Consider the following 12,959-nt stretch of genomic DNA (forward strand, 5'->3'; position numbering starts at 1 on the left):
CTACATTACTCAGGCTGATCTCACACTCCTGGCCTCAACCGATCTGCCTGCCTCAGCCTCCCAAAGTCCTGGGACTACAGGCATAAGCCACCATGCCCAGCTGACCCTGTCTCTTATTTATTTATTCATTTTTTGGTCGGCGAGGGGAGATGGAGTTTTGCTCGTTGCCCAGCCTAGAGTGCGGTGGCACGATCTTGGCTCACTGCAACCTCCGCTTCCCAGGTTCAAGCGATTCTCCTGCCTCAGCCTCCCGAGTAGCTGGGATTGCAGGCATGTGCCACCACACCTGGGTAATTATTGTATTTTTTAGTAGAGACAGGGTTTCACCATGTTGGCCACACTGGTCTTGAACTCCTGACCTCAAGTGATCCACGTGCCTTGGCTTCCCAAAGTGCTGGGATTACAGGCGTGAGCCACTGCACCTGGCCCCTTGTCTCTTAAAAAAAAAAAAGGGGGGAGGGGAGGGGCTGGCATGATGGCTCACGCTTATAATTCCAACACTTTGGGAGGCCAAGGTGGGCGGATCACTTGAGCCCAGGAGTTCGAGATCAACCTGAGTAGCCTGGCGAGACTCTGTCTCTACAAAAAATACAAAAATTAGCCAGGTTTGGTGGTGTGTGCCTGTAGTCCCAGCTACTTGTGAGGCTGAGATGGGAGAAACACTTGAGCCCAGCAGGTCGAGGCTGCAGTGAACCATATATGTGCCACTGCACTCCAGCCTGGGCGACAGAACAAGACCTTGTCTCAAAAAGTAATAATAATAAAGGATGAGTTTGACCTTCTCTCATTCTCTCTCATCAGGAGATGCCTTCCTTGATGTTACAATGCAGCAAGGTCCTCAAGAGCCACTTGATCTTGGACTTAACCTCCAGAACTATCAGTCAAATAAATTTCTGTTCATTATATATTACCCAACAGGTCATACTCTGTCATGGTAGCACAATAGGGACTAAGACAGCTTCCTAGAGACCTTCCATGAGATTCTAATTTACTTTCTTACCCTACTCTTCCCCCATACCTTTTACATACTCTGCTTCAGTCACAGCAGAACCCTGCAATCTCCAAAACTTGCCTTGTACTGACACTTCCTTCTCTACCTAAGAAACATCTCTTCCCAAATTCTATACATCTCCTAAGACACTTCTTCCAAAAGCTTTTCCCGATTTCCTCTACATTCTGAAATCAGCTGTTATATGCCTCTATCATCAGTCACATTGTATTTTGGTTCATACTTATGAATATATCTTATCTGACTCAGCCAAGTCCGTATTTCCAGCATCTGCCATACAATAAACACTAACTGTTTGGGCCAGGCGGGGTGGCTCATTCCTGTATTCCCAGTGCTTTGGGAGGCCAAGGCGGGCAGATCACTTGCAGTCAGCAGCTCGAGACCAGCCTGGCCAATATGGTGAAACCCAGTCTCTACTAAAAATACAAAAATTAGCCAGGCGTGGTAGTGCGTGCCTGTAGTCCCAGCTACTCAGGAGGCTGAGGCAGAAGGATCCCTTGAACCCAGGAGGTGGAGGTTGCAGTGAGCTGAGATGGTGCCACTGGTCCAGCCTGGGTGACAGAGAGAGACTCTATTTAAAAAATAAATAAATAAAATAAAATAATAAATAAAACACTAATTGTTTGGATTCAGTTTAATGCAGAATTGAATTTTATGCAAAGTTGGAGAAAGGTTTTAAGTGAACAATCTTGTAGCTTGAAATATGATCTATATGGTGTCAACACCCAAATTTATAGCTCCAGCCACAAATCTCCCCTGAAAGTACAGACTAATAGCTAAAAGCCTATTCAGAATCTCTACCTGACACAAATATATTCCAATTTCAATTCCTGGACTTCCTTCCAAATCTGCTCCATCTACATTCTTACCTATCTCAGTTAGTAGCAACTCCACCCTTCCAAGTATTTGGCAAAAAGCTTTAAATTATCCTTCTCTCCTCTTTATCTTGCATCCCATATACCTATCTTTCAGTAAATCATGCTGTCCGCACCTTTAAGGTATAAAAGCATACCTTGTTTCACTGCACTTCGTTTTACTGAGCTTTTTGCAAGCTAAGGGTCTGTGGCAACCCTACATCAAGCAGGTCTATCAGCACCATTTTTCCAACAACAATGTGCTGTCTCTGTGTCACATTTTGATGATTCTGGAAATATTTCAAACTTTTTCATTTTTATTACATCTGTTATACTTTGATGCTACTACTCTAATTGTTTTGAGACACCATGAATCATGGCCATATAAGATGGTGAACTTTATAAATGCTGTGTATGTTCTAACTGCTCTACCAACCGGTGGTTCTCCTCTCCCTCTCCTCAGGACCCCCTATCCTCTGAGACACAATATTCAAAAGTAGGCCAATTAATAACCCCATCATGGCCTCTAAGTGTTCAAGCAAAAGGAAGTCGCATGTCTCTCATTTTAAAGCAAAAGCCAGAAATGATTAAGCTTAGTGAGGAAGACATGTTGAAAGCTGATACAAGCCAAAAGCCAGGCCTCTTGTGCCAAACAGCTAGCCAAGTTGTGAATGCAACTACTGAGAAAGGGTCTCACTCTGTCAGCCAGGCTGGAATGTAAAGGTGCAGTCATAGCTCATTGCAACCTCAAACTCCTGGGCTCAAGGGAATCTTCCTGTTCTGGCCTCCTTAAGTGCTGGGATCACAGTTGTGAGCCACCGTGCCTGGCTGAAAAGCTCTTGAAAGAAATTCATAGTGATTCATAGATAGTGATTCCTCCAATGGATCTGAGCAAAGTAGATTAAAAACCTAGAAAGGAGGTTTTGATTCACTATTCAAGATACCATTAAGAACATTCATGATTTATGGAAGGAGGTCAAAAGATCAACATTAACAGGAGTTTGAAAAAAGAAATTCCAACCCTCATAGATGATTTTGAGGAGTTCAAGATTTCAGTGGAGGAAGTCACTTCAGATGCAGTAGAAACAGCAAGAGAACTAGAATTAGAAGTGGAGGGGCTGGGCACAGTGGCTCACGCCTATAATCCCAACACTCTGGGAGGCCTAGGCGGGCAGATCATGAGGTCAGGCGATTGAGACCATCCTGGCTTACACGGTGAAAACCCACCTTTAATAAAAATACAAAAAAATGGCCGGGCGCGGTGGCTCAAGCCTGTAATCCCAGCACTTTGGGAGGCCGAGACGGGTGGATCACAAGGTCAGGAGATCGAGACCATCCTGGCTAACCCGGTGAAACCCCGTCTCTACTAAAAAATACAAAAAAAAAAAAAAAAAAAAAAAACTAGCAGGGCGCGGTGGCAAGCGCCTGTAGTCCCAGCTACTCGGGAGGCTGAGGCAGGAGAATGGCGTAAACCCGGGAGGCGGAGCTTGCAGTGAGCTGAGATCCGGCCACTGCACTCCAGCCTGGGCGACAGAGCAAGACTCCGCCTCAAAAAAAAAAAAAAAAAAAAATACAAAAAAATTAGCCGGGCATGGTGGCCAGCGCCTGTACTCCCAGCTACTTGGGAGGCTGCAGCAGGAGAATGACATGAACCCGGGAGGCGGAGCTTGCAGTGAGCCAAGATTGCACCACTGCACTCCAGCCTGGGTGACAGAACGAGACTCCATCTCAAAATAAAAAAGTAGAGCCACAAGATGTGACTGATTTGCTGCAATCTCGTGGTAAAACTTTAATGGATGAGGAGTGGCTTCTTATAGATGAGGAAAGAAAGTGCTTTTTTGAGAGGAATCTACTCCTGGTGAACACTGTTGAAATTACAACAAAGGATTTATAATATTATATAAACTTAGGTGATAAAGTAGCCTCGACTTCCTGGGCTCAAGGAATCCTCCTGCCTCAGCCTCCCATGCACCTGGGACCACAGGCATGCCACCATGCCTGGTTAATTTTTTTTTTCTGTAGAGACGGGGGTCTCACTTCGTTGCCCAGGCAGGTCTCAAACTCCTGGGCTCAAGCAGTCCTCTTGCCTCTGCCTCTCAAAGTGCTGAGATTAGGCTAGGTGCAGTGGCTCACGCTTGTAATCCCAGCACTTTCAGAGGCCAAGGGGGGCAGATCGCTTGAGGTCAGGAGTTTGAGATCAGCCTGGCCAACATGGTGAAACCTTGTCTCTACTAAAAATACAAAAATTAGCCAGGCGTGGTGGCGGGCACCTGTAATAACAGCTACTCCGGAGGCTGAGGCAGGAGAATCACTTGAACCTTGGAGGTGGAGGTTGCAGTGAGCCGAGATCGCGCCATTGCACTCCAGCCTGAGCAACAGAGACTCTGTCTCAACAAATTTAAAAACATAAATAAAGTGCCGAGATTATAGGTGTGAGTTACCCTGCTCAGCCTAAAGTTTTTTTTTTTTTTTTTTCTTTTTTTTTTTTTGAGGTGGAGTGTAGCTCTGTCGCCCAGGCTGGAGTGCAGTGGCCGGATCTCAGCTCACTGCAAGCTCCGCCTCCCGGGTTCACGCCATTCTCCGGCCTCAGCCTCCCGAGTAGCTGGGACTACAGGTGCCCGCCACCTCGCCTGGCTAGTTTTTTGTATTTTTTAGTAGAGACGGGGTTTCACCGTGTTAACCAGGATGGTCTCGATCTCTTGACCTCGTGATCCGCCCGTCTCGGCCTCCCAAAGTGCTGGGATTACAGGCTTGAGCCACCGCGCCCGGCCCTACAGTATTTTTTAATCAAGGTATGTAAGTTGTCTTTTAAGACATAATGGTATTGCACACTTAACAGACTATGGTATAATGTAAAAATAACTTTTTTGACCCATATGATCTGCAGGAAAACATAACTTTTACATGCACTGGAAAACCAAAAAAAAAAAAATTTGTGTGACTTGCTTTACTGCAGTGGTCTGTAACTGAACACACAAGAGCTCCAAGGTATCCCTAGATCTAGAATCCAACTACTTCTCACCATCCTTTGGGCTTCACCTTGGTTCAAGTCTCCAGTATCTCTCATTTAGACAAGTAATTACAATAGCTTCCTAACCGGTTTCTCTTTCAGTCAGTTCCCACCAACAGACACATTAATCCTCTTAAAAAGTAAACCAGATCATGTCAATCCCCTGTACTACCCACCTCACAACAGTAGAAGTCAAAGTCCCACGATCTACAAAGACATACCAGGTCTTACCCTCTTTCCCCATCTTCTACAATTATACTCCAGACTCAGTCCTCTGTAGCCACGCTGGTTCCCATTTTGATGTATAGCTTCTAAGCCTCAAGGCCTTTGCATTTGCAGTTCCTTCTGCCTATACCCCTATTCTCCCAGATGTATGCAGGGCTGTGATCCCTCACCTCCCTGAAGTCTTCGCTCACGTGTTACCTTCCTTATGACTAAGAATGATATTTAAAACTGCACTACCCGGCCGGGCGCGGTGGCTCACGCCTGTAATCCCAACATTCTGGGAGGCCGAGACGGGCGGATGCCTGAGCTCAGGAGTTCGAGACAGGCCTGGCCAACACGGCGCAACCCCATCTCTACTAAAAATATAAAAAATTAGCCAGGCGTGGTGGCGCGGGCCTGCAGTCCCAGCTACTCGGGAGTTTGAGGTACGAGAATTGCTTGAACCCGGGAGGCAGAGGTTGCAGTGAGTCTCTCTGCAGACATTGCATAGGCTGAGAGGGAAGTAGATTGCGCTACTCTCCACTCCAGCCCGGGCGACAGGGGCACTCTGTCTCCAGAAAAAGAAAACCCTGCACTACTTACCATTCTTCTTTGTTTTATCTCTCTCCCCACTGCACTCTTAACCTTCTAATGCACAATATTTTATTTTGTTTATTGTCTGTCTGCCTACACAAGAGAGATATTAATATTAAGCTCCATAATATTTTTTGTATGTTCTGCTCACTGCTATATACCTAAATTCTGGTACATAGTTGGAATTCAATAAACAACTGCTAAATGGAATTAACAGGCAACAGGAAAACATTCTAACCAGATATATTTTGATACTAATGACCAGACTCCAAGAGTGCAGAGGCAAGGCAGAGTGGAGAGAGGAAACGGAGAAAGGGGAGATGAAAGAACGGGGAAAAAAGGTAAAGGGATCGACCCACGTGGAAAAATAGCCTACCTGGGGGGTTGAAGGACTTCTGATGCCGAGGAAACTTATCAGAAGACTGTCTCCAATACCATGATGTCGAAGTGTGGAAATTCCAAGGTTGGCCGTTGGGTTGAGGCTGAGAATCAAGAGGGGACTGAGCGTCGAAGGGGGGTTGCGCCCCGGGAAGAATCTGGGCGTCGAAGGGGGGCGGCGCCCCAGGAAGAGACTGGGTCTCCATGGGGGGCTGCGACTCAGAGGAAGGCTTTGACCCGGCTGCGGGAAGCGAGGACGTAAGCGGTGGCGGCGGCGGCGGCAGCATTGCCCAGAACACCCAGCTGTCCCGTGGCGGGGCAGTGTCGCTCAGGGGCCCTAACGTGGGAGTCAGCTCGGGAGACGCACGCCATCCGGTAGGAGTCACGAAATCACTAGCCGGCTCAGCCATACCACCTGCCGGGTCCGGAGTCTAGCACGCGACTGTGGAGCAAGCATTAGGCGTCACTTCCTTTACCGTGAACTACGCTGCTCAGCCAACCACAGGCCTTACGTCATTGGTCGGCGACGGGAAACCTTCCATTCTTTGCTGCTGATCGCGGGATTCCATTTGGGTAGTTTGACGTTCGTGGATAGACTCGTGTCTGTGACCAGTGTCAGTCACCGCGGATGGCAAGAGACCTAATCGGACCGGCCCTGCCGCCCGGCTTCAAGGCCCGCGGAACAGCGGAGGACGAAGAGCGGGACCCGAGCCCTGGTAAGCGGCTGCATCTCCGCTGCCCACCAGGCCCATCTACCCACTCCCTGGGCCGGCCCTGCTCGCTGAAGAAAGTAGGAGGCCTAGGAGGGCTGAGGAGTGGGGAGTGGGCGCGGCCCGACCCGAGAGAACTTTTTTCCCCTAACGGTAGCAGTGGGGAGGAGGCTGGGGGACCCTCCTAGAAACCGAGCTTTTGCGTGATTTGGCTTCATGATGATAATACATTCTCATTTAGCGCTTAATAAGAGCCGCACGCTGCCCTAACTGACTGATACCCATTCAGTCATTTAAGCCATATAAGGAAAAGACTATTTTCCCATGTTGCAAATGGGTACGCCCAAGCCCATGCCAGCGTCTAGATCATACTGCTAGCAAGTGATGGAGCGCGACTTAGAAGGAAGCGTTTCTCCTAACGTCTGTGCCATATTGCCTTCTGATTTACAAGAACCTTGCAGATCCTGTTCTCTCCAGCCCCCGACCTGCTTTCCTTGCCTCTCATTCTGTTATTGCATCTGACACATCAGCCCAATACTCAATTCAGCCTGAGTTGCTGCGCAGTTCCTTTACGCTCTAGGCTTCTGGGCTTCCTCTGGTTGCATTTCTAAACATAACTGACAAACAAACTTCTCCCCATCCTTCAAGGCCCAACTTAAGTGTCACACCAATAAAACCTTTCCAAATTCCCCAAAGCATTGTCACGCCTTTCTTTTTGCCCTCGGGTTTTTTCCTAATTACATTGCATGTTTAGTACACTGTATTTGAATAATTTGTCGACATAATCTGTCTCCACCATTGCACTATGGTCTTCTACCTGAACACGCAACAGGCGCTTTGTATATACGAAACGAATGCTTCTCAGATTCCGCCATGCATACCTATCTGCTTTAATGTTTATTCACATTTGTGGACTAGCACCGACAACCCAGTTGGAGAAGAGTAAAGCTGAAAGAGTAACCTTGCCATTTCTGAATCTAATTTTTCTTCCTGGTCTACCCGGAGGTCATGTTTCTACTGCAGACCCCTTTCCAATCTAATTTCTGTTATAACCATTTTGAAAATTATGCTTTCCAGCCGAGCGAGGTGGCACAAGCCTATAATCTCAGCACTTTGGGAGGCCAAGGCGGGCGGATCACTTGAACTCAGGAGTTCGAGACCAGACTGGCCAACTGGTGAAACCCCATCTCTACTAAAAGTACAAAAATTAGCCGGACGTGGTGGCAGGCGCCTGTAATCCCAGCTACTCGGGAGGCTGAGGCAGGAGAATCTCTTGAACCCAGGAGGCGGAGGTTGCAGTGAGCCAAGAGCGCCACTGCACTCCTGCCTGTGTGACGGAACGAGAGTCTCAAAAAAAAAAAAAAAAAAAGAAAGTAAAAATAAAAAATTATGCGTTCCTTCCTGTAGGAGATAGCTTTAAAAAAAATAAAATAAGGCCAGGCGCGGTGGCTCACGCCTGTGATCCAGCGCTTTGGGAGGCCGAGGTGGGCGGATCACGAGGTTAGGAGTTCGAGACCAGCCTGGCCAACATGGTGAAACCGCATCTCTACTAGAAATAGCTGGGCGTGGTGGCATGCACCTATAATCCCAGCTACTCAGGGGGCTGAGGCAGGAGAATCGCTTGAACCTGGAGGTAGAGGTTACAGTGAGCTGCGATCACGCCATTGCACTCCAGCCTGGGCAACAGAGCGAAACTCTGTCTCAAAAATAAATAATAAATAAACAAACAAAAATAATGATTTCATTTTAGCGAGAAAAGTTCCATTCGACCAAGGTTGAAGAAAGGTGTGGTTAACCAATTTAGCTAGTTGGGTTCCTATGTGTATGTTGTTGCTGGTTCACTACATTCCCTGATTTTTTTTTTCTTTTTTGACACGGAGGCTCATTCTGTTGCCCAGGCTGGAGTGCAATGGCACAATCTCATCTCACTGCAACCTCCACCTCCCGGGTTCAAGCAATTCTCCTGCCTCAACCTCCTGAGTAGCTGGGATTACAGGCGCAGGCCACTGCACCCAACTAATTTTGTATTTGTAGTAGAGACGGGGTTTCCCCATGTTGGCCAGGCTGGTCTCCAACTCCCGACCTCAGGTGATCTGCCCACCCCAGCTTCCCAAAGTGCTGGGATTACAGGCGCGAGTTGCCACACCCGGCCCATATTCCCTGATTTTAAACCAAGGCAGGATTTGCAGATAAGCAACCACCAACTCCTGCATAGATAATTCTGTTATGGTTTGCTTCCATCATCCTACCAGCTTTTGTGTCAAGTACATCTTTCTTTGTCTGCTCTCTTCTGTTTCTTTTATGTGTTAGTTCTCCGCTTCCCCCAGCACTTAAGGCCATGCATGTGTGTATTGCCCTCTACTTGAAGGAGTTGCATTACAACCTGCCTGGCACATAAAAGATTCTTGGGGCCACGCGCGGTGGCTCACACCTGTAATCCCAGCACTTTGGGAGGCCAAGGCCGGTGGATCTCGGGGTGAGAGATCAAGACCATTCCGGCCAACATGGTGAAACCCCGTCTCTACTAAAGATACAAAAATTAGCAAGGCATGGTGGCGCATACTTGTAGTCCCAGCTACTCTGGAGGCTGAGGCAGGAGAATGACTTGAACCCGGGAGGCGGAGGTTGCAGTGAGCCGAGATTGCGCGACGGCACTCCAGCCTGGCGACAGAGTGAGACTATACCTCAAAAAAAAAAAAAAAAACTTCGTATATATTTGTTGAATGACTTCTCTTCATCAAGCACAGTATCTTACACGTGGTGTGTCATTTTTAATGCATAATCCCCCCTGCTATAATTCCATTCCCTTCATAACCTCCTAGATGGCTGAACCTAAAACAGTTGCCAAAAAATCTTCACATATCATTTTTATTTCATCTATCTGGATTTTTAAGAAGTTAACCAGTACCAGTGGTTTTCAAATCCACTATATCACACCATAGAAACTGCACTTGGACCATCTTTCAGTTACTGCCTGCATCACCACCCCTCCTACAACCAAAGGGTAACTGCATGTTTTCTCTTTCATAACTGGCTTCCTATCTTGGTACTATATTTACTTTGTGAGATTCATTCATGTAGATCAGCATTATTATAGATTGTTGAAGTTCATAATCTGGTCTTTAAACAAATAGAATTATTATAGGTTGTTTCTTTACGTTACTACATAGTCATCCATTGGATGAATATTCTGCAATCTATCCATGTTACATTGGATGGACATTTGAGTAATTTCCATTTGGAGGCTGTTATAAAACGTGCTGCTCTGCATTGTAGTATATGTCTTATGGTGGATACTCCCACCTTCCAAGGTCACCAAACTTCTCAGCATGTATGAGAATTCTGGTTGTTCCACATTCTAATAGTTTTTTCTTTTAAATCTGGTGGTTTGTAGCAATATCTCATGGTAGTTTTAATTTGTATTTCCCTGGTGGCAAATGAAATTGACCAGCTTTTCATGTGTTATTTGACCATATGGATACGTGCTGTGTTTGGTCTTTTGCTGATTTTTCCATTGAGTTGTCTGTCTTCGTATTGATTTATAGAGTTCTTTTTATAGTCTGGATATGAGTCATTTTCCAGATAGGTGTATCAGAAATATCTTCTCTAATTCTGTGGTTGTTTTTTCACTCATGTTGGTATGTTTTGATTAACATAAGATTTTAATTTTAATATATTCTGACTTTTAATTTTCTTCTTTTACGGTAGAATTTTTTGCACCCTATTTGAGGTATCTTGCCCACCCCAAGGTTTTAAAGCTGTTCTATATTTTCTTCTAAAAGCATTATTGTTTCAGCTTTCACATTTATATTTGCAATTCATCTGGAATTGATGTTTGTGTGTGGTGTGAGATAGGGATGAAAATTTTTTGCCGCTGTAAGGGTATCCTGGCACCATTTATTGAACAGACCATCCTTTCTCCACTATCGCCTTCCATCAGGCAACCATATATATGCATCTGGTTTTTTTCCTTGTTTATTCTGGTAAAATATACATATCTATCATATTAGCCATTTGTAAGCATATAGTTCAGTGGCACTTAGGTACAGTCACATTGTTGTGCAGTCATCACCACCATCCATCTCTTAGAACTATTTTCACCTTCAAAACTGAAACCTATACCCATTAAATAATAATTCTCCATTCTCCCCTCTCCCCCAGTCCCTGGTAACCACCATCTACTTTCTTTTTCTGTTAATTGGACTCTTCTAGGTACTTCATTTAATGGAATCATACAGTACTTGTCCTTTGGTTACTGGCTTATTTCACTTAGCATGATTTCTTCAAGCTTCACTTATTGTAGCACGTTAGAATTTCTTTTCTTTTTAAGACTCAACAATATTCCATGTAAGTATATACTGTACAGACTACATTTTGTTTATTCATCTGTTGCTGGACCCTTGGGTAGCTATGTATGCTAGTGTGAATAATGCTGTTAAGAACATGGGTGTACAAATAATCTGTTCAAGTCCCTGCTTTCATTTCTTTTGGTCGTATACCCAGAAATGGGATTGCTGGACCATGTGGTAATTCTCCAACATTTTGAGAGGCTGGACACGGTGACTCACACCTGTAATCCCAGCACTTTGGGAGGCCAAGGCAGATGAATCACCTGAGGTCAGGAGGTCAAGACCAGTCTGGCCAACATGGTGAAACCTCGTCTGTACTAAAAATACAAAAATTAGCCAGGTGTGGTGGCTTGCACCTGTAGTCCCAGCTACTGGGGAGGCTGAGGCATGAGAATCACTTGTACCTGGGAGGTAGAGGTTGCAGTGAGCCAAGATTGCGCCACTGTACTCCAGCCTGGGTGACAGAGCGAGACTCTGTCTCAAAACAAAACAAAAACAAACAAAAAGCAATTTGAGGAACTAGCATACTGTTGTCTACAGCAGCTGTACCATTTTATGTTCCCACTAGCAGTGTACAAGGGTCTCAGTTTCTCCACACCCTCCCATTGCTTGTTAATTTGTCTTTTTTTTTTTTTATGATAGTCATCCTAATGGGTGTGAAGTGGTATCTCATTGCTTTGATTGGCATTTCCTTAACAATTAGTGATGTTGAGCACCTTTTCATGTGCTTATTGGCTTGTGCATCTAGTTTTAAGAAACTTGGGCCAGGTATGGTTGTTTACGCTTGTAATCCCAGCACTTTGGGAAGCTGAGGCAGACAGATTCTTGATCGAATGAGTTCAAGACCAGCCTGGGCAACATGGCAAAACCCCATCTCTACAAAAAATACAGGTAGTGCATGCCTGTAGTCCCAGCTACTTGGCAGGCTGAGGTGGGAGGATCGCATGAGCCCAGGAGTTGGAGGTTGTAGTAAGCTACAATCATGCCATGGCACTCCAGCCTGGAAGATAGAGTGAGACCCTGTCTCAACAAAAAGAAAAAGAAAAAGAAAAAAAGAAACTTGAATTTAGAGTCTAATTTCTAAAAAAAAAAATGCTCTCTCTCCAATGCCTTACATTTCTAATTATCTAACGATATATATGATGTGATATTCTGCACAATGACCCTACGTCAATAACAACAACAAAAACACGAATAAATAATTTCAAGAATACTTTTATTAAGAAGAAAACCATGTATTTTGGAAAACTGTGTGACTATGTTTATCACATGAGGAGGCCCATAACACCTGAATCCCAAGATTAAGTTTTGCACTGAGCTCTGAAAACTAGCAAAATGAATGAAACTAAGGGATGGGAGGGAACACTCAAACTGAGGGAACAACATGTGTGAAGACTTTAAGGCAGGATGGGACATGGTGGGCAGCAGGAACAGAGAAGACCATGTAACAGAAGCAGAGAAAGCGAGGGGTAGGTGAAATCACTGCTGCTGCTGCTGCCTGGATGGCCACATTCTGGCAGGAAGGCAAAGGAGGACTGGAGAGACCTTGGTCTCTATTCCAAGAGCAACAGATATCACTGAAGTTTTATTTTATTTTTTTACATTTTTACTCAAGTGTAATATGTATATAGATCCTTCCATGCTGCTAAATCACATGGAACTTTTTCAGTCTTTCTCTTATTACTTAATAGTATTTTAGGATTACCTACTCCTCTTAAAACTCTCTTACGGCTGGGCACGGTAGCTCACACCTGTAATCCTAGCACTTTGGGAGGCTGAACTGGGAGCATCTCTTGAGCCCAGAAGTTGGAGATCAGCCTGGGAAACATAGCAAGACCACATCTCTACTAA

General features: G+C 45.4%; 2 protein-coding genes across 3 annotated transcripts in view; one reads left to right on the plus strand and one right to left on the minus strand.

Moving 5' to 3' along the window:
• Positions 1-6,510, minus strand: part of NUFIP1 (nuclear FMR1 interacting protein 1) — a 52,842-nt gene extending 46,332 nt beyond the window's left edge. Inside the window, exon 1 of the mRNA XM_007960317.3 lies at positions 6,048-6,510. Within this exon, the coding sequence (XP_007958508.2) occupies positions 6,048-6,459 (412 nt within the window). The 5' untranslated portion in view covers positions 6,460-6,510. The remainder of the gene's footprint in view (positions 1-6,047) is intronic.
• Positions 6,511-6,561: 51 nt separating this feature from the next.
• The window catches only part of GPALPP1 (GPALPP motifs containing 1), a 40,207-nt gene continuing 33,809 nt past the window's right edge, over positions 6,562-12,959 (plus strand). The window contains exon 1 of one of the 2 annotated variants that reach the window (XM_007960318.3): positions 6,562-6,765. In XM_007960318.3, the coding sequence (XP_007958509.2) occupies positions 6,678-6,765 (88 nt within the window). In that variant the 5' untranslated portion in view covers positions 6,562-6,677. The remainder of the gene's footprint in view (positions 6,766-12,959) is intronic. The other variant, XM_037986724.2, reaches the window with a different exon arrangement.

This window comes from Chlorocebus sabaeus, chromosome 3 (assembly GCF_047675955.1).
Source record: "Chlorocebus sabaeus isolate Y175 chromosome 3, mChlSab1.0.hap1, whole genome shotgun sequence".
Classification (NCBI taxonomy): Eukaryota; Metazoa; Chordata; class Mammalia; order Primates; family Cercopithecidae; genus Chlorocebus; species Chlorocebus sabaeus.